This window comes from Ovis canadensis, chromosome 7, assembly GCF_042477335.2.
Source record: "Ovis canadensis isolate MfBH-ARS-UI-01 breed Bighorn chromosome 7, ARS-UI_OviCan_v2, whole genome shotgun sequence".
NCBI lineage: Eukaryota > Metazoa > Chordata > Mammalia > Artiodactyla > Bovidae > Ovis > Ovis canadensis.
Genome location: NC_091251.1, coordinates 89,195,676 through 89,215,059, shown reverse-complemented (window position 1 = coordinate 89,215,059; position 19,384 = coordinate 89,195,676). Strand labels below are relative to the sequence as shown.

Sequence of the window (19,384 nt, the reverse complement as noted above, 5' to 3'; positions counted from 1 at the left end):
GTGTTGTCTTATATTGGGCTTCCCCAGCGGCTCAGCAGTAAAGAATCCGCCTGCAATGCAGGAGAAACAGGTTCATTCCTTGGGTCAGAAAGATCTCCTGGAGGGGGAAATGACAACCCATTCCAATATTCTTGCCTGGGAAATTCCAGGGATAGAGGAACCTGGTGGGCTACAGTCCATGGGGTCACAAAGAGTCGGACATGACTTAATGACTAAACAGCAACAACAATGGTCTTATGTTAACAGGAGGTGATGCTATCTATGACTCCATTAAAGAGAATGACCACAAGTTCCCTGACTGTTACCTCACTTAGACTCTGCCATATATATTCCTTTCCTTGGCTGATTTCATCTTGTATTCTTTCCCTGTGATGCAATATACTCATGAGTATGACAGCTTTCAGTGGGTTCTGTGAGTCCTTCTAGTGAATTATTGAAAGTGAGGGTGATTTTAGAAATCCTCTCAATTGTAATTGATGACAGAAGTGAGGTTAGTCTTGTGGAGTGCTCCACAAGAAGTTAGCTGGCTAACTTCTGCAGCTGGTCAAAACTCCTTACAGTTGGTATTAAGAAGTGAGATTTGACAGAAACAGCCTGACTCACTGAAACTTGTGACCCAGGAAGAGGAAGAAAGAGAATGTGGGGGATATCGAATCTTTAGAGTCTCAAAGAATACACGCTCACCCAAAGAACGGAATTGTAGCTGTACTGCAATTAGTTACTGGAAACAAAATTAGCAGTTAAATTTGAAAATGAAAGATCTAACTCCTAAGGAGTCACATCAATACACAAACAATAAATGGTATCTGTACTAGCTAAAACAAAAGTAATGGAGAATGTTGGGGTGGATCCTGAGGCTGGGTCAAGCTTGGCTTCTGGATGGTCTGACACATAGCTGCTAGCCTCAGAGCTGCTTCCCATGGAAAAATTTATGTTGAAGCAATAAATAGTAAATAAATTTGGACTGATTCATAAGAAAATGGGGAAAGAGAAATAAGAGATTCAAGGGACTTGTCCTAGCAGGGTGGAAACACATGGTTATTAAGAAATATATAAATGGAGCGAGTATTAACGGGGGCAAAACAGATGTCTTAAAGAAGCACTGTTGTGTTGAGTGGACAGATGGGAGATCTGCTGATCTACTAACATTAAGAGATCCTAAGCAAATTTCGTTTTACACTTGTTTGGCAGAATTTAGAAAGATAGAAGGCAAAGAAACCTTACCCTGAATCACCTTAAGTGATGGCCCCATAATCTAATCAATATGAGGTATGACAAAACGGTCTGGATTCCTTGGCCCAAGCCAGGCCTTGGAATTCCAAGGCCACATGCACACAAATGGCTAAACTCATTCGGAGACAGGTAAGAGACTTTTCTGGGACTCCTTGACATGGGGGTCATACTGTGATTCTAAAATCTGTTGAAATCCTAATGGGAGGTGGGAGGAGTATAGTTAGAATGGGAGGCTATAGGAATGAAGCAATTGATGGGATTAAGGTGAACATTTAGACGAGAATTACAATGTTTGGACAGTGAACTTTATGTGAATGGTGAATTTCTACCTGAATGTATTATGAGGATGCATGTTGTGTCTGGAGAATTTATCCCCTATCTCACACTGTAAAACAGGAGGCATGTAAATCCAGTCTTCTACATGGACATGCTAAATGGGATCACACAGATTATTAATTTGCTGTACAAAAGCCTTGTGTGGCATGCAGACTAGGGCTTATAGCAAAAACCTGTGAGTGCCACTCAATAACTGCTGGAATTGTGGACCAAAAAAATTTCCATTTAAGAGACAATTACTACTTGTTATTGGACTTTAACTGAGACTGTCCTTATGACTAAAGGACATACAATAACTCTGAAACCTGAAATATCTATAATGTCTTGGTAATTTCAGAGAAAAGCTCTAATGAGGAAGGAAGGCAATGCCCAGGAGAGTTCCATAATAAAATGGAAATGTTGCATATAGAATCATGCTACCAGGAGAATGCAAGGAGGTACTCACGAGCAGGCAGCCTCTTTTCACCTAGGGCTGACTTCGGAACCACCTGAGGAGCTGCTGGATCCTATGGCCACTTGGGCCACTTGGGCGGTGCCCTATAAACAGCTTTCTATTGATCAACAAAGAGCTGCTTGGTTTATGGATGGCAATTCCAAGGTGAAGGGACAGCATCCTGTTTGGAAGGCCGCCACTCTGATTGAAGAAGGTAAAAACAAATCAGCTCCATGGGCTGAACTGCTTGTTTGCCCCTATGTTTGGGTTTTTACTGACTCATGGGAAGTGTTCAAATGGCCTAGTCATATGGTCAGGCAGATGGGCAATGGAAAACTGGTCTATTAAAGGGACACCTGTATGGAGTATGGCTCTATGGAAATCACTGGGAATGTAATGGGTATATTAAAGTAGATTGTTAATGCCCGTCGGAAGAATTCCCTTTCAGAATTCGAAGTTGACTGGTACTGGAGAGCAGATATCCTGGTATACTTTCTTGACATGGCCACCTGGGCCCATGAGAAGAGTGGACACTAGGGGCCTATAGAAGGCAGAAACGGGCTGAATCTAGATATATTCCTCTTACACTATGAGGCACAAATGCCAAAAGAACTGTTTTGTCTGCTATAAAGAGAGACAGAGACGGCAGAGGGCTATGCAGCGAATTCCCCAAGGGAAAAGTCCTACATATACCTGGCAAGCTGGGCTGATGTTGTTAGTCCAACTAACTACAAATGGGTACAAGGCTACAAATGAGGTCTACTAGGTATAGACACTTACTCTGGATGAGCTTTGTTTATTCCAGAGTAGATACACACGCTCAACAGACTATAAAAGGACCAGGACAGAAGATATTGTGTCAGTGACTGTGGAGGCACACATCTTTAGACCAAGGAACACACTTTCATCTTCAGAGCAATAATATGATAAAAAACTGAAACTGAAACACTTGTTGTCTAAAATGGGAGGAGATAAATGCATAAAGCTTTCATTAGTGTATGATCGTACTCAACATTAGGGAGGTTAAGTGAGTGTTCTCTCCGGACAGATTCGTCTGCTTTTCTGCTAAGGGGGGATGAAAAAGGATGTTTGTATACAACTACACTTTTCTCTTTACAATTGTCCTTTTTCTTCTTTCCCCACATCACCTGAACACTATTCTTTTCTATGTGATGTAGTGGTCTGAGGACCAGGGCTGTAACTGTGGGTGCCAGAGGCAGGGATGATTCTTAGGCTGAAACTGTTAACTATACTTTTAAATCTTTATGTCAGAATTCCTAAGGATCTGATGGTACAGACTATGTCTTACTCCATCTGGCCAAATTGGGCTTAAGAGTAAATGCAATTATATTGCCTGGTGTTTCAGAGTGCCCACCAACTCTGTACCTATGTAACCTTATCTTAAATAAACGGAATGGATTGAGAGGGAAGTACTTGTTGAACTAGTATTACCGATGGGCCATTTGGACCAGCCCAGTGGCCAAATCAAGTGTCTCATTCGAGATGTTCTAAGGAAATGCTTGAATATAAATGGAGAGAAGGAGAAATGGTAGTTGAAGGTAAAGGAATGAGTTTAAAGGGGTTATGCAGCAGGGAAATTCAGTATTACTTTGGTGCCTCAAAAGCAGCTTAAAACAAGAGATGATATTGTTTCTTGGCTCAGCTGTAGCAGATGCTAGAAAGGGAAAAGGCATAGGTTGCTTTTGGAACCTGACAAGTCTGTAAACCTGAGGAGCATCGCTCTGGGATACATCTTGATCATGTGATACGATGAAAACTAGTTACTGTTTGTATAGGACTCCAGTAATGTTTCAGTATCTTTTGACTCTTATTTTTCAGGTTATATTTACTACTGTACTACGATATAATACAAGCATTGTTAGTAAGATTATACTGCTGATATTGATGGCCATGTATACTGGGGATCTGAGTTAAAGCCTTCTCAATGAGAAATGACTGGCCTGAGCAAGAGAACTGTTGGTAACTGTTCTATGGTAAACAGTTCTGTGTGAATGTATCATAAGGTACAGTAACAGAAGATCAAGGTGGAAAATTGGTAAATGAGTACAAAAATATGAAAATTTGTATAATGGCTTTAGAGGATGAATTACTCGTTTCTCTGATTTTAGTCCTATCTCTCTCTGGCTCCTCCAAATCTTAGGCATATTCACGCTACTATTGTTGTTATGTCTATAATATAGATGCTATACTAAATATAGATGCTCAGCCAGACAAATATTATTGTTTAGTTGTAAGAAAGCCTTAGCCATAGGCCAGGGGGTAGCTTGTATAATGAAAATTTAACTTTACCCAAAGAGAATCTGGCCTATGCCCTTAGTTACTGGGAAATGAAAGGAGTGCCTTTTTTCTGTCTGGAAACTTTTGCTACCAGGCAGTCTAACAGTGTGATTTATTATGGAGACTTTGGGAAATGTGATTTTTGGCTCTGTAAGTGTTGGAGACTACAAGTATTAGCCCAGCCTCTGGGAAATGCAAGAGACTAAAGGTCAGCCATACAGGCAATATATGATGTACCTCAATAAAAAACTATGGATGCTAAGGACTTAGAGCTTCCCTGATAAGCAGTAAGCCTTGTGTCATTACAGACTGATGCCAAGAGAGTAATGTGTTCACGACTCCACAGCGAGAAGATATTAGAAGCTCTTCTCCATTTGGTATTTCTTTATTCTGTCTTATGCACCTCTTTGCCCAGTTGATTTTAATCTGTATCCTTTCCATATAATAAACCATAACTATAAGTATACCACCTTTCAATGAGTTCTCTGAATCCATCGAGTGAATTATTGAAACAGAGGGTGGTTTTGGGAATGCACTGAACTGCAAGTGGTGTCAGAAGTGAGGTCTTGTGGAGGGCTCCAACTTCTTGTATGACTAACTCTCACAGCTGGCCAAAAGTTCTCAAACTAAACCATATAAATCTGAAGACTGCTTACCTGAGATCCTTTCTTGCTACCTGGCAAGTTAATTATGAGAGTTTTCCCTCTGATTCCACATACAGGCCTGGAAGGGAAAAGAAACTGTATGAGTACTAACTTAGCATGATGGTTGGTTTAAATACTTTCAACAACAAAGACCAATCATTGTTTTTATATGTGAACAATTTTTTTAGGAATAAAACTGTTACAGCTAAATATTTACCAAGTATTATACAAAATGGGCACTCTCTCTGGCTGAGGTTTTTATAACAATGGTTAGTGTGGTGGATTAGAAAAATGCACTGAACATGATATCAGAACAAATTAGCCACTTTAAAGAAATAATGGCCAAATTATCTTCTTTCTCTAACTTCAGCTTTTTCATATCTCTTACAGTTCTAAGAATTCAATGAGATAGCATACTAAAAATGACTAATATAGTAATGTCTATGTTCAAAACTCTAACACATAAGGCACTCTGGCATTGAGTGAGATGTTTACACTCTTGCTTCTCAGGAAGTCTATAAGTTTTAAAGTAAGAATAGACTTTTGGACTCTGTGGGAGAAGACGATGGTGGGATGATTTGAGAGAACAGCACTGAAACATACACATTACAATACATAAAATAGATAACCAGTGCAAGTTTGATGTATGATATAGGGTACCCAAAGCTGGTGCTCTGTGTCAACCTGGAGGGATAAGGTGGAGAGGGAGATAGCATAGGAGTTCAGGATGGAGAGGACACATATATACCTATGGCTGATTCATACTGATATATGTCAAAAACTATCACAATATTGTAAAGTAATTATCCTTCAATTAAAATAAGTAAATAAACTTTAAAAAAGTGAGACAGGTCTCTCATAGATCAATAGCACTGGGGAGAATTTAGAGACCGCAACTATTAACTGATAAATTGATAAACAAGAGTCAATTTGAAGTATAAAGGTCTTTCAAAGTTCACTGTAAAATTTCAGGTCACTTTAAAACCAAGTGGTTAGATAAAAAACATAGGCAGTTGAGAAGTATGAAAGCTGGAATAAAGAGTTGAAGGCCTAGATTTCAAATGAGAGTTCAAATCATGCTCTTCCGATAATTGGCTATGTAACTCTGACCTGGTAACATATACTTTCCATTATTTGAAAACAAAAGGACTAGATTCAATTAGTCTATTTCTAAAATTTTATAACTCAGGTTATAAGTCACATAAGAATATTTTTCTACAACTTTTAACTGAGTTTCTTATTTAACTTTTTGAAATAATCTAAAATTGTCTTGTATTTTATTGCTTTTTCTTATCATACAAAGTGCTCATAGCTATTTAAAACTGTCCATACAGCTTTCCTTTTAATTGAGATATAACTGACAAATAACACTATATTAATTTTAGGTGTACAACAGGATGATTTGATATATGTACATATTATGGAATGATAGCATGCCAGGCTCCTTTGTCCATGGGATTTCCAGGCAAGAATAGTGGAGTGGACTGCCATTTCCTTCTCCAGGGGATCTTCCTGATCCAGGGCTAGAACCGCAGTCTCCTGCATCACAGGCAGATTCTTCACCGACTGAGCTATGAGGGAAGCCCAGTCAACTCTCTGTGTTTATGAGTTGATTATTATTAGAGTACATATACAAGTGAAATCATATAGTCTTTGTTTTTGTCTGATCTATTTCACTTGGCACAATAGACTCAAGGTCCATTCATACTGTTACAAGTAGCAAGATTCCATTTTTTTATGACTAATATCCTATAGCATATATATACCTCTCTTTCTTTATCCATTCATCCATTAATGGACACTTAGGTTGTTTCCAGGTCCTGGCAATAATGCTGCAGTAAAGGTGGAAATGCAGATATCTTTTCGAGATAGTGGTTCTTCTTCCTTTGGATAAATATCCAAAAGGTGAATTGCTGGATCAAATGATAGTTCTATTTTTAATGTTTTTAGGAACTTCCATACTGTTTTTCCACAGTAGCTGCACATAATTCACTGCCATCAACAGTGTATGAGGGTTCCCTTTTTTGCACATCCTCTCAAACACTTGTTATATTCTAATGGGTATGAAATGATATCTCTTTGTGGTTTTGAGTTGCACTTCCCTAATTAGTGATGTGGAAAATCTTCTGATGTGCCTGTTGGCTATTTGTATACCTGCTGTGGAAGAGTGTTTATTCAGAAACTCTGCCCATTGTTTAATTAAAAAAAATTGTTGTTGTTCTTTATAAATTTTGAGTATCAACCACTTATAGACACATGATGTGCAAGTATCTTCTCCCATTTGGTAGCCTGTATTTTCATTCTGCTGATGGCTTCTTTTGCTGCGCAGAGCTTTTTAGTTTGACGTAGTCCCATGTGGTTACTTTTAATTTTGCTTCCTTTGCTTGAGAATATATATCCAGAAAGATATTGCTAAAACTAATGTCAAAAGCATACTGCCCATGATTTTTTTCTGGAGTTTTATGGTTTCAAGTCTTACATTCAAGTCTTTAATCCATTTTTATTAATTTCTGTGTACAATGTAAGACAGGGTCTAGTTTCATTCTTTTGCATGTGCTATCTGGTTTTCCCAATACTCCTTTCTCCATTTTATGTGCTTTGCTCCTTTGTTGCAAATTAACTGTCTATATATCTATGGGTTTACTTTTGGGCTCTCAAATTCTGGGCTTTTCTTCCAATATTATGCTGTTTTGATTGTTACAGATTTGTAGTATAATTTGAAATGAGGGAATGTAATATCTTCAGTTTGATCATTTTTCTCAAGATTGCTTTGGTTATCCAAGGGTCTTCTGCTATTTTTTACAAATTATAGGATTTTTTTGGTTTTATTTCTATGAAAAATATCATTGTATTTTGATGGGGATTCCACTGAATCTACAGGTTGCTTTAGGTAATACGTACATTTTAACAATGCTAATTCTTGCAACTCATGAACATGCACTATCTTTCCATTTCTTTGTGTCTTATTCAGTTTCTTTCAACATGTCTTGTAGTTTTCACTTCCATGGATTAAAATCTTCCTAAGTATTTTATTCTTTGTTGCAATTGTAAAATGAATTGTTTTCTTAATTTCTCATTATGCTAGTTCATTCTTAGTGTAGAGAAATGCAACAGATTTTTGTATGTTTATTTTTATCCTGCAAGTTTATTTCATTCATTTATTATTATTGAAACATGTATAATATCATATATGAAACAAAGTGCCAGTCCAGGTTCGATGCATGATACAGGATGCTTGGGGCTGGTGCACTGTGATGACCCAGAGGGATGGTACGGGGAGAGAGGTGGGAGGGGGGTTCAGGATGGGGAACATGTCTATATCCATGGTGGATTCATGTTGATATATGACAAAACCAATACAATATTGTAAAGTAATTAGCCTCCAATTAAAATAAATGAATTTATAATAAAATATTATTTTTAATAGCTTTTCTATGGAATCTTTAGGGTTTTCTATATATAAAATCATGTCATCCACAAATACTGACAGTTTTACTTCTTCCTTTCCAATTTGGACTTTTATTTCTTTTTCTTACTTAATTGCTCTAGCTAGAATTTCACCACCATGTTGAGTAAGAGTGGCAAAAATGGGTATCCTTGTCTTGGTCTCAGTCTGAGAGGAAAATCTTTCAGTTTTTCACTACTGAGTATGTTAGTTGTGGGTCTGTCATATATGGCCTTTATCATACTGATGTATGCTCCTTCCATCTCATTGTATTTTACTTTAATGATAAATAGGTGTTGACTCTTGTCAAATGCTTTTTTCTTGCATCTATTGATAAAATGATCATGATTTTTATCCTTCATTTCTGTTAAAGTGTTGTATTTATGCTGATTGATTTGTGTTTATCAAACTATCTTTATATCCCTGGAGTAAATCCTATTTGACCATGGTGTATGATCCTTTTAACATATTGTTATATTCATTTGCTAATGTTTTGTCTAGATGTTTTGCATCTGAGTTCATTAGACATACTGGCCTGTAATTTTCTTTTTGTTGTCCTTGTCTGATTTTGGTATTAGAGTAATGTTGGCTTATTAAAAGAGTTATAAGTGCTCCCTTTTCTTCTGGTGTTTGGAAGAGTCTGAGAAGAACTGGTACTAGTTCTTTAAATGTTTGATAGGGACTTCCCTGGCGGTCCAGTGGTTAAGACTTCACCTTCCAATGCAGGGGGTGAGGGTTCAAGACCTGGCAGGAGTTAAGATTCCACATGCCTTGGGGCCAAAAATAAATAAATAAATATATAAAACATAAATGTTTGATAGAATTCACCAATTAAGTTGTTTTGTACTGGATGCTATTCTTAGGAGGTTTTTGATTACTGTTTCCATCTCCCTACCAGTGAGTGATCTCTTCATTTGCATGGATTCAGTCTTGAAAAAAACGTATGATCCTAAGAATCAATCCATTTCTTAGAGGTTGCCTAATTTTTTGATCTATAACTGTTCAGTCTTCTCTTATAATCCTTTATATCTCTGTGATATTATTTGCAATTTCTCCTTATTTCTGATTTTATAAGCCAGTCTAGCAAAAGGTTTGCCAATTTTGTTTTCTCTTCCAAGGACTATTTCTTAGTTTCATTAAATCTTTCTATCGCCTTTTTAGTCTCTACTTCATTTATTTCTGCTCTGATTTTTATTTTCTCCCTTATATTGATGTTAGACTTTCTCCCCCCAACCCCACCCAGTTCCTTTAGGTATAAGGTTAGACTTTTGATTTGAGATATTTCTTCTTTCTTGAGGGAGACCGTATTGCTATAAACCTCCTTCTAAGTATGGCTTTTGCTCTATCCCATAGATTTTTATATGTTGTATTTTCATTTTTATTTGTGGTCAGGTATTTTTTGATTTCTGCTTTTGATTTTTTCATCGACTCATAGCTGTTCAGTAGCATGTTGTTTAGTCTCCATGTATTTGTGATTTTTCCAGTTTTCTTCTTGTATTAATAGTTGATCATGGCATAGTGGTGAAAAATATGACTAATACGATTGTAATATTTAAATTTATTGAGACTTGCTTTGTGTTTCAACATATGGTATATTCTTAATAATGGTCCAGGTGCCTTAAAGAAGAATATCAATTTTCATTCAGTCCTTTATGATTTGGATGACTTATTTCTTTTCCTTGTCTAATTGCTCTGGCTGGGACTTCCATTACTATGTTGGATAAAAGTGGAAATGGTGGCTGTCTGTATTTTGTCCTTGATCTTAGAGGAAAAGTTTTCAGTTTTTCACCACTGAGTATGTTACTTGTGGTCTTGTCATGCTGACTGATTTGTGGATGATAGCAATTTCTCCATATCTTCTAGGTTGTCCAATTTGTTGTGTTTAATTGTACGTAGTAGTCTCATGATTCTTTGTATTTTTGTAGTATCAGTTAAAACATCTCCTCTTTCATTTATAATTTTATTTATTTAAATCCTCTTTTTCTTAATGAGTCTAGCTAAAGGCTTATCCATCTTGTTTATCTTTTCAAAGATAAACCCAAGCTTCCTTTTAAGAGGGAAGCTCAGAGTGCTCAATCTCTACTTTAAGAAAGTGGTGAGAGCTTAAAGAAACAACCACTTCAAAGAATTTTTTAAAAAAATCAAAACTACAATGAGATATCACCTTAATAGTGGTCAGAATGGCCATCATCAAAAAATCTACAAACAATAAATGCTGGAGAGGGTGTGGAGAAAATTGAGCCCTCTTGCATTCTTGGTGGGAATGTAAATTGATACAGCCTCTATGAAAGACAGCATGGAGATTCCTTAAAAAAAACTAGGCATAAAACTACCATATGACCCATACTACTGGGCATATACCCTGAGGAAATCATAACTGAAAAAGACACATGTATCCCAATGTTCACTGCAGCATTATTTACAATAGGTGGGACATGGAAGCAACCTACATGTCCATCGACAGATGAATGGATAAAGAAGCTGTGGTACATATGTACAATGGAATATTACTCAGCCATAAGAAGGAATGCATTTGAATCAGTTCTAATAGGGTGGATGAACCCAGAGCCTATTATATAGAGTGAAGTAAGTAAGAAAGAGAAAAGTAAATACCATATCGTAATGCATATACACGGAATACAGAAAGATGGTACTGCTGAATCTATTTGCAGGGCAGCAGTGGAGATGCAGACACAGAGAACAGACTTGTGGACATGGTGTGGGGTAGGGAGAGAAAATGGTGGAACGCATGGATAGAGTACCATGGAAATATACACTGTATATGTAAAACAGATAGCCAGTGGGAATTTGCTGTACGACTAAGGAAACTCAAGTTGGGGCTCTGTGACAACCTAGAGGGATGGGATGAGGTGGGTGGAGGTTCAAGAGCGAGGGTACATACCTATACCTATGGCTGATTCATGTTGATGTATGGCAGAAACTAACAAACAACAGTAAAGCAATTATCCCTCAATTAAAAAAAAAAAAAAAGAACTAAGCCTGTAGTGGAAAGAAGGCGATAACAAGGACCAGAGTGGAAAAGAAAAATGAAATGGAGACTTAGAAGATAATAGAAAAAACTAGCGAAATGAAGACCTGGTTCTTTCCATTGGTTGTTTAGTAGTATGTTGTTGAATCTTTATGTATTTGTGAATTTCCAATTTTCTTCTTATAACTGATTTCTCAGTCCAGTTCAGTCACTCAGTCGTGTCTGACTTTGCAACCCTATGAATCGCAGCATGCCAGGCCTCCCTGTCCATCACCAACTGCCGGAGTTCACTCAGACTCACGTCCATCGAGTCGGTGATGTCATCCAGCCGTCTCATCCTCTGTCGTCCCCTTTTCCTCCTGCCACCAATCCCTCCCGCCCCCAATCCCTCCCAGCATCAGAGTCTTTTCCAATGAGTCAGCTCTTCGCATGAGGTGGCCAAAGTACCAGAGTTTCAGCTTTAGCATCATTCCTTCCAAAGAATACCCAGGGCTGATCTCCTTTACAATGGACTGGTTGGATCTCCTTGCAGTCCAAGGGACTCTCAAGAGTCTTCTCCAACACCACAGTTCAAAAGCATCAATTCTTTGGTGCTGAGCTTTCTTCACAGTCCAACTCTCACATCCATACCTGACAACTGGAAAAACCATAGCCTTGACTAGACAGACCTTTGTTGGCAACGTAATGTCTCTGCTTTTCAATGTGCTACCTAGGTTGGTCATAACTTTCCTTCCAAGGAGCAAGTGTCTTTTAATTTCTAGTTTCACACTATTGTGGTCAACAAAGATGCTTGATAGGATTTTAATCTTAAATTTCAAGATTTGTATTTTGGCTTAAAACGTGATTTATTCTAGAGAATGTTCTATGTTCACTTAAGAAGAATGTGTATTCTGTTGCTTTCCATCAGAAAGGGTCATTAGGGTCATAAGCCTAATGGTAACCATATAGCAAAAACCTATGGTAAATAATGTAAAAGATAAACAAAAAGTGATCTAAGCATACTACTATCGAAAAATCATTAAATCCAAAAGGAGGGGGAAAAAAAAATGAAGGGAGTAAGAGAAAAAGAAGGTAACAATGGAATTATGAAACAGCAAGAAAACAATTTTTAAAATGGCAGTAAGTCCATACTTATCAATAATTACTTTAAATGTAAACAAATAAATTCTCCAATCAAAACATACAATAGCTGAATGAATTCAGCTAGAGGGTCATTTAAGCCCAGTGTTTCTTTACTGATTTTCTGTCTGGATGATCTCTCCAGTGATGAAAGCGGAGTACTGAAATCTCTAATTACTCTTTTGCTGTCTATGTCTCCCTTAAGGTCTGTTAATACTGCTTTATATACTTTATATATATAAGTTCTCCTTAGTTAGGTGCCTAAATATTTACAAATGTTATTTCCTCTTGTTGGATTGATCCCTTTATTATTATACAGTGATCTGTCTCTTATTATAGTCTTTTGCTTGAAGTTTATTTTGCCTGATACAATTATATCTATCTCAGCTTTCTTTTGTTTTTCATTTGCATGGATATCTTTTTCCATCCTTTATTTTCAGTATCCTTATGTGAGAAGTTGGTCAGGCAGCATATAGTGGGGTGGTTTTTTTTTTGTTTTTTCAATTCATTCAGCTATTGTATGTTATGATTGGAGAATTTGTTTATGTTTAAAGTAATTATTGATAAGTATGGACATACTGCCATTTAAAAAATTGTTTTCTTGCTGTTTCATAATTCTGTTGTTACCTTCTTTTTCTCTTACTCCCTTCCTTTGGGATTTAATGATTTTTTGATAGTAGTATGCTTAGATTTGTTTTTGTTTATCTTTTGTGCTATTTACCATAGGTTTTTGCTACATGGTTACCATTAGACTTATGTATAATATCTTTTATTTATAAGTCTATTTTAAGCTGATAACAACTTAAGTTCAAACACATTCCAAAGCTCCACATTCTGACTCCACTATGTTTACCGTTTTTGATGTTGCAATCTGTATGTTTTTAATTGGCATATTTACTAACAAATTACTGTACTTACAGTTATTTTTACTACTTTAACCCTTCACACTAGATTTGTAAGTGGTTAATCTACCACCTTTACTACATTAAATTATTCTAAACTATCTATTTACCTTTACCAGTAGGTTTACAATTTCATATACTTTCCTGTTAGCATGCTTTCATTTCACGTTAAAGAAGTGCCCTTAAGCTTTGTTGTAAGGCCAGTCTAGTGGTGCTCAACTCCTTCAGCTTTTGCGTGACTGGAAAATTCTTCATCTTTCCTTTATAACCCTGAAGGACAACTCTCTTGTGTAAGTATTCTCTGTAGACAGTTTTCCCTCTTCAGCACTTTAAATGCATCATGTCACTCCTTTTAAGCCTGCAAAGTTTCTGCTAAAAAATCTGTGTGTGCATGTTAAGTTGCTTCAGTAGTGTCTGACTCTTTGCAACCCAATGGACTGTAGCCCTCCAGGCTCCTCTGTCTGCGGGGATTCTCCAGGCAAGAATACTGGAGTGGGTTGCCATGCCCTCCTCCAGGGAATCTTCCCAACCCAGGGATTGAACCCGTGTTTCCTGTGGTTCCTGCAATGCAGGAGGATTCCTTGCCACTTAGCCACCAGGGAAGCCCACTAAAAAAATCTACTGTTGGTCTTACAGAAGTTCCCTTATATATAAAAAGGTGTTTTTCATGCTTCCCTTCTTGTTTTTAATAATTTTTGACAATGTAATTAATGTGTTTTTTTGTGGGTGAGTCTCTTTGGATTCATCTTTACTGGAACTCTCTGGATGTCCTGGATCTGGATGTCTGTTTCCCAGGTTTGGGACATTTTCAGCCATTAATTATTTCTTCAGATAGGTTTTTGTCCTTTCCTTTTTTCTCTCTCTGGGATTCTTATAATATGAATAGTATTCTGCTTGATGTTGTCCTATAAGTTCCTTAAGCTAGTGGTACTCTTTTTCTTCCTGTTACTCTTTTGGATGGGTTCCATTGCCCTATCTTCAAGAGTTCCATTGCCCTATCCCTCATCCTTTCTTCTACTGCTGTTGACCATTTCTAATGAAATTTTCAATTCAGTTATTGTATTCTACTTTCTTATATTCTGTCAAAGTCTCACTCTGGACTTGCATTGTTCTCCTGACCTTGGTAAGCACCTTTATGACCATTACTGTGAACATTTTTTCCCAGATAAACCACTTATCACGTTTCATTAACATTTCTTTTTCTTTTTCCTTTTTTTTTTTTTTAAGTTTCGTCTTTTAGGTATAAAGAGTTTGATTAATACATGCCTCTGGGATCTTTGTTATTTTACAAAGTAGTTCACTCTGTCAGCATTCACGTCATTTCTTTTTCTAAGTATAGTAGTCATAAATTTATCCTTATGAAGAATGATGTTGCATCTATATACATTTCTAATTTATCAACTATTACAAAAATTGGAATATATTTCCCAAAATATAACTATTTTGTAAGAATGTTTCCAAGAATGTTCCAAGTTTTAACTCCCTCCACCACAAGGTTAGTGACAAATTAAAATGCAGTAAATACTTTTGATTCCAATATTTTGGTCATCAAGCCCAGGCCTGTTATGCCTTCAATACTACTTCATCTTCTCTATATTGATACCCAAATAGCAGTGTTAACAAAGCTAAGGATGTAAACTTCTATCTGTACTGTATGGACTTAATAGTTGTAATACTCAGACCACTACTTCTGTGTATGTATTATGTATATATGTATGATATAATTAAAAGACTAAGTATACAGCCAGAGAAACTGTTTTTTTTTCTCCTCAATCTTTTTGACTCTTTGGCCTTTTATTTTGTCCCCTCCAAAATTAGATTACACTTAACAAAAGTCCTTTGTTTCCTTCTCTTTGAATGTTTAAAAATTAGTTAGCTTTTTCATCTCTGGAATATCCAGAGTTATTGTAAGAAGAAAGTCCTTTTTATTTATTTAGACTTTTTAGGTTAAGAAGTTATTTTTACAAACACTATTTAATAATTTTTAAAACCACAAGCACCATATTCTTCAGTTTAGTTCAGTTCAGTTGCTCAGTCGTGTCTGACTCTTTGTGACCCCATGAATCACAGCACGCCAGGCCTCCCTGTCCACCACCAACTCCCAGAGTTCACCCAAACCCACGTCCATTGAGTCGGTGATGCCATCCAGCCATCTCGTCCTCTGTTGTCCCCTTCTCCTCCTGCCCCCAATCCCTCCCAGCATCAGAGTATTTTCCAATGAGTCAACTCTTCGCATGAGGTGGCCAAAGTATTGGAGTTTCAGCTTCAGCATCATTCCCTTCAAAGAAATCCCAGGGCTGATCTCCTTTAGAATGGACTGGTTGGATCTCCTTGCAGTCCAAGGGACTCTCAAGAGTCTTCTCCAACATCACAGTTCAAAAGCATCAATTCTTCAGCGCTCAGCTTTCTTCACAGTCCAACTCTCACATCCATACATGACTACTGGAAAAACCATAGCCTTGACTAGACGAATCTTTGTTGGCAAAGTAATGTCTCTGCTTTTGAATATGCTGTCTAGGTTGGTCATAACTTTTCTCCCAAGGAGTAAGCGTCTTTTAATTTTATGGCTACAATCACCATCTGCAGTGATTTTAGAGCCCCCCAAAATAAAGTCTGACACTGTTTGCACTGTTTCCCCATCTATTTCCCATGAAGTGATGGGACCAGATGCCATGATCTTCATTTTCTGAATGCCAAATTTATGAAACAACTTATTAAGTTTAATTAAGTTAAACTCACTAAACCTGTAGTAAGTATTATGGGATAAATGTAACCCAATTCCTTAAGGAGTTTACAACTATAACACAGATCATGAAAGCACATAAACAACTAGTGATGACAGAAATTATCCTAAAATACCATGAGATCAAAATAAAAGCAGTAAATGTCTATGTGATGGTGGTGAAGTATGTCTTTATGGAAGAGATAGCACTTGAATGATTTTATAAAGGAAAATATTTTAATAGGTAGAAAAGGGAGGTAAAGGCAAGAAAAAGAGGACAGCTTTAAGTGGTGAGGGAAAAAAGTAAAACATAGAGACAAAAAAAGCACCAAGCACTTTTTCTGTATATGAAGTCCTTCATCTAGTCAGAGTACATTGTACTTAGAGGAGTAATGTGAGATAAGTCCCAGTGGAAAGATGGTACAATCTGAAAGATCAATAGTTCTCAATGTGTGGTGTCTGCACCAACAACATATATACATCATTTGGTAATCTGTTAGAAATGTAAAACCTCCCACACTGCCCTTCTCCTTTCCTCACTGTGATTGAACCACTAAATCAAAAACTATGGGGTGCAATCCAGCACTTCCTATCTTACTAAGTTCTCTAGTTGTTTTGTTCCACTTGAGAACTACTGTAATGAACTATGCTTGAATCTTGGTACTGCTATTTATTATCAGTATAAATTTGCCTTTACAGTATTCTAGGATGCACAACAGATTTCCCAACCTGGGGATCTGGCAAAATGATTGAGAACTCCCAGGGAAACAGATGTTTGGAGGGAACAACAAAATATTGTGCACATGAAGACCCAGGAGAAAGAAGCAGTGACCCCACAAGAGACTGAGCCAGACTAGACTGAGAGTCTGGGAATCTCTGGCAGAGGTGTGGGTTGACAGCAGACTGCTGCAGGGTCAGGGGCACTGACTACAGTAGTCCTGGGGGAGCTGCGGTGTGCTGGCATAAGTCTTCCTGAAGGAGGCTGCCATTACCCCTACCACAGTTTGGCCTAAGGCCAAACTACAGGGAAGGAACATAGCCCCATACATCAGCAGAAAATTGGATTAAAGATTTACTGAGCATGGCCCTGCCCACAAGAACAAGATCAGTTTACATACAGCCAGTCCCTCCCACCAGGAAGCTTCCACAAGCCTCTTATCCTCATCCATCAAAGGGCAGACAGAATGAAAACCACAATATCAGAAAGCTAACCAAACTGATCACATGGATTACTACCTTGTCTAATTCAATGAAATTATGAGCCAAGCCATGTAGGGCCACCCAAGATGGATGGGTAATGGTGGAGAGTTCTGACAAAATGTGGTCCATTGGAGAAAGGAATGGGAAACCACTTTGGTATTCATGCCTTGAGAACCCCATGAACAATGTGAAAAGGCAAAAAGCTATGACACTGAAAGATGAACTCCACAGGTCAGTAGGTGCCCAATATGCTACTGGAGAAGAGTGGAGAAATAGCTCCAGAAGGAATGAAGAAGAGGAGCCAAAGGGAAAACAATGCCCAGTTGTGGATGTGTCTGGTGGTGAAAGTAAAGTCCGATGCTATAAAGAACAATATTGCATAGGAACCTGGAATGTTAGGTCCATGAATCAAGGTAAATTAGATGTGGTCAAACAGGAGATGGCAAGAGTGAACATCAACATTTTAGGAATCAGTGAACTAAAATGGACTGGAATGGGTGAATTTAATTCAGATGACCATTATATCTACTACTGTGGGGCAAGAATCCCTTAGAAGAAATGGAGTAGCCCTCATGGTCAACAAAACAGTCCAAAATGCAGTATCTGGATGCAATCCAAAAACAACAGAATGATCTGTTCATTTCCAAGGCAAACCATTCAATATCACAGTAATCCAAGTCTATGCCCCAACCACTAATGCCGAAGAAGCTGAAGTTAAATGGTTCTATTAAGATCTACAAAACCTACTACAACTAATACCAGAAAAAGATGTCCCTTTCATCATAGAGGAATGGAATGCAAAAGCAGGAAGTCAAAAGATTCCTGGAGTAACAGGCAAGTTTGACCTTGGGGTACAAAATGAAGCAGGGCAAAGGTTAACAGAGTTTTGCCAAGAGAACGCACTGATCATAGCAAACACTCTCTTCCAACAACACAAGAGATGACTCTAAGCAGAAACAGAATAAAGATTTCTGTTTGTTTCCTTTGAAAGAATATTCTAGTTTTTGTCTTCTTTAAAGGTATCAAATAAGGAGATGCATAAATAGTCAGACATATTCAATATTAAATGGTAATATAAAAGTAATTTTCAAACAAAATAAAGAATATATTTAAAAATCAGGAAAGCTCAGCTAGTACAGAAACCTAAATGATAGACTGAACTGTCATTAACTTCAAAATATACTCATCTAATGGAGAGCATTCAGGGTAAAAAAAAAAAAAGTACAAAAAAATCCTCAATCTATTTGCTGATTAATTGTGGGATAATTCAACATAAATTTGTTATTTAAAAAGATCAGTCCTGGGTATTCATTGGTAGGACTGATGTTGAAGCTGAAACTCCAATACTTTGGCCACCTGATGCGAACAGCTGACTCATTTGAAAAGACCCTGATGCTGGGAAAGATTGAGGGCAGGAGGAGAAGGGGACGACAGAAGATGAGATGGTTGGATGGCATCACCGACTCAATGGACATGGGTTTGGATGGATTCCGGGAGTTGGTGATGGACAGGGAGGCCTGGTGTGGTGAGGTTCATGGGATCGCAGAGTTGGACACGACTAAGAGACTGGACTGAACTGAACTGAAAAAGATCTTCCTAATATATAGAAAGTATGGTTATCAAAATTAATTCATTCATTTAGCAAATATTCACTGAGTATGTTCCAGGAGCAAGGCAGTGTTACTTAGATAATGGGGCTACCACAATAAGCAAACAGTGTCCCCCTAGGGAGTTTACAGATTTACAGAAAAATATTAGTAAGTGTTAAGACAGTTAACTAAGTTATAGGCATATTATTAGTTATAAGAATGACAGGAAGGGCAGTTTAGTCTTATGCTAGGAAGGGCAAGGGATGATTATTAAAGGCTTCTAGAAGGAAGAAAACCTATGCTGCTACCTGAAGAATAGGTATTATAGAGTTAGACTGGGAAGAACATTCTAGGCAGAGGAATGGCATGAACAAAGGACTCAGAAGCTAGTGAGAGAACTGGATGTGTGTGATAACAATAATTGGAGTGGGGGTGGAATGGAGTAAATCTTTGTATCCTCCTCAAATTCATATG

At 37.5% G+C, this 19,384-nt stretch overlaps 1 protein-coding gene across 10 annotated transcripts in view; it reads right to left on the bottom strand.

Moving 5' to 3' along the window:
* Positions 1-19,384, bottom strand: part of GPHN (gephyrin) — a 546,412-nt gene that overhangs the window by 232,819 nt on the left and 294,209 nt on the right. For all 10 annotated transcript variants that reach the window (XM_069596839.1, XM_069596846.1, XM_069596847.1 and 7 more), the window contains one exon: positions 4,957-5,023. In XM_069596839.1, the coding sequence (XP_069452940.1) occupies positions 4,957-5,023 (67 nt within the window). The remainder of the gene's footprint in view (positions 1-4,956; positions 5,024-19,384) is intronic.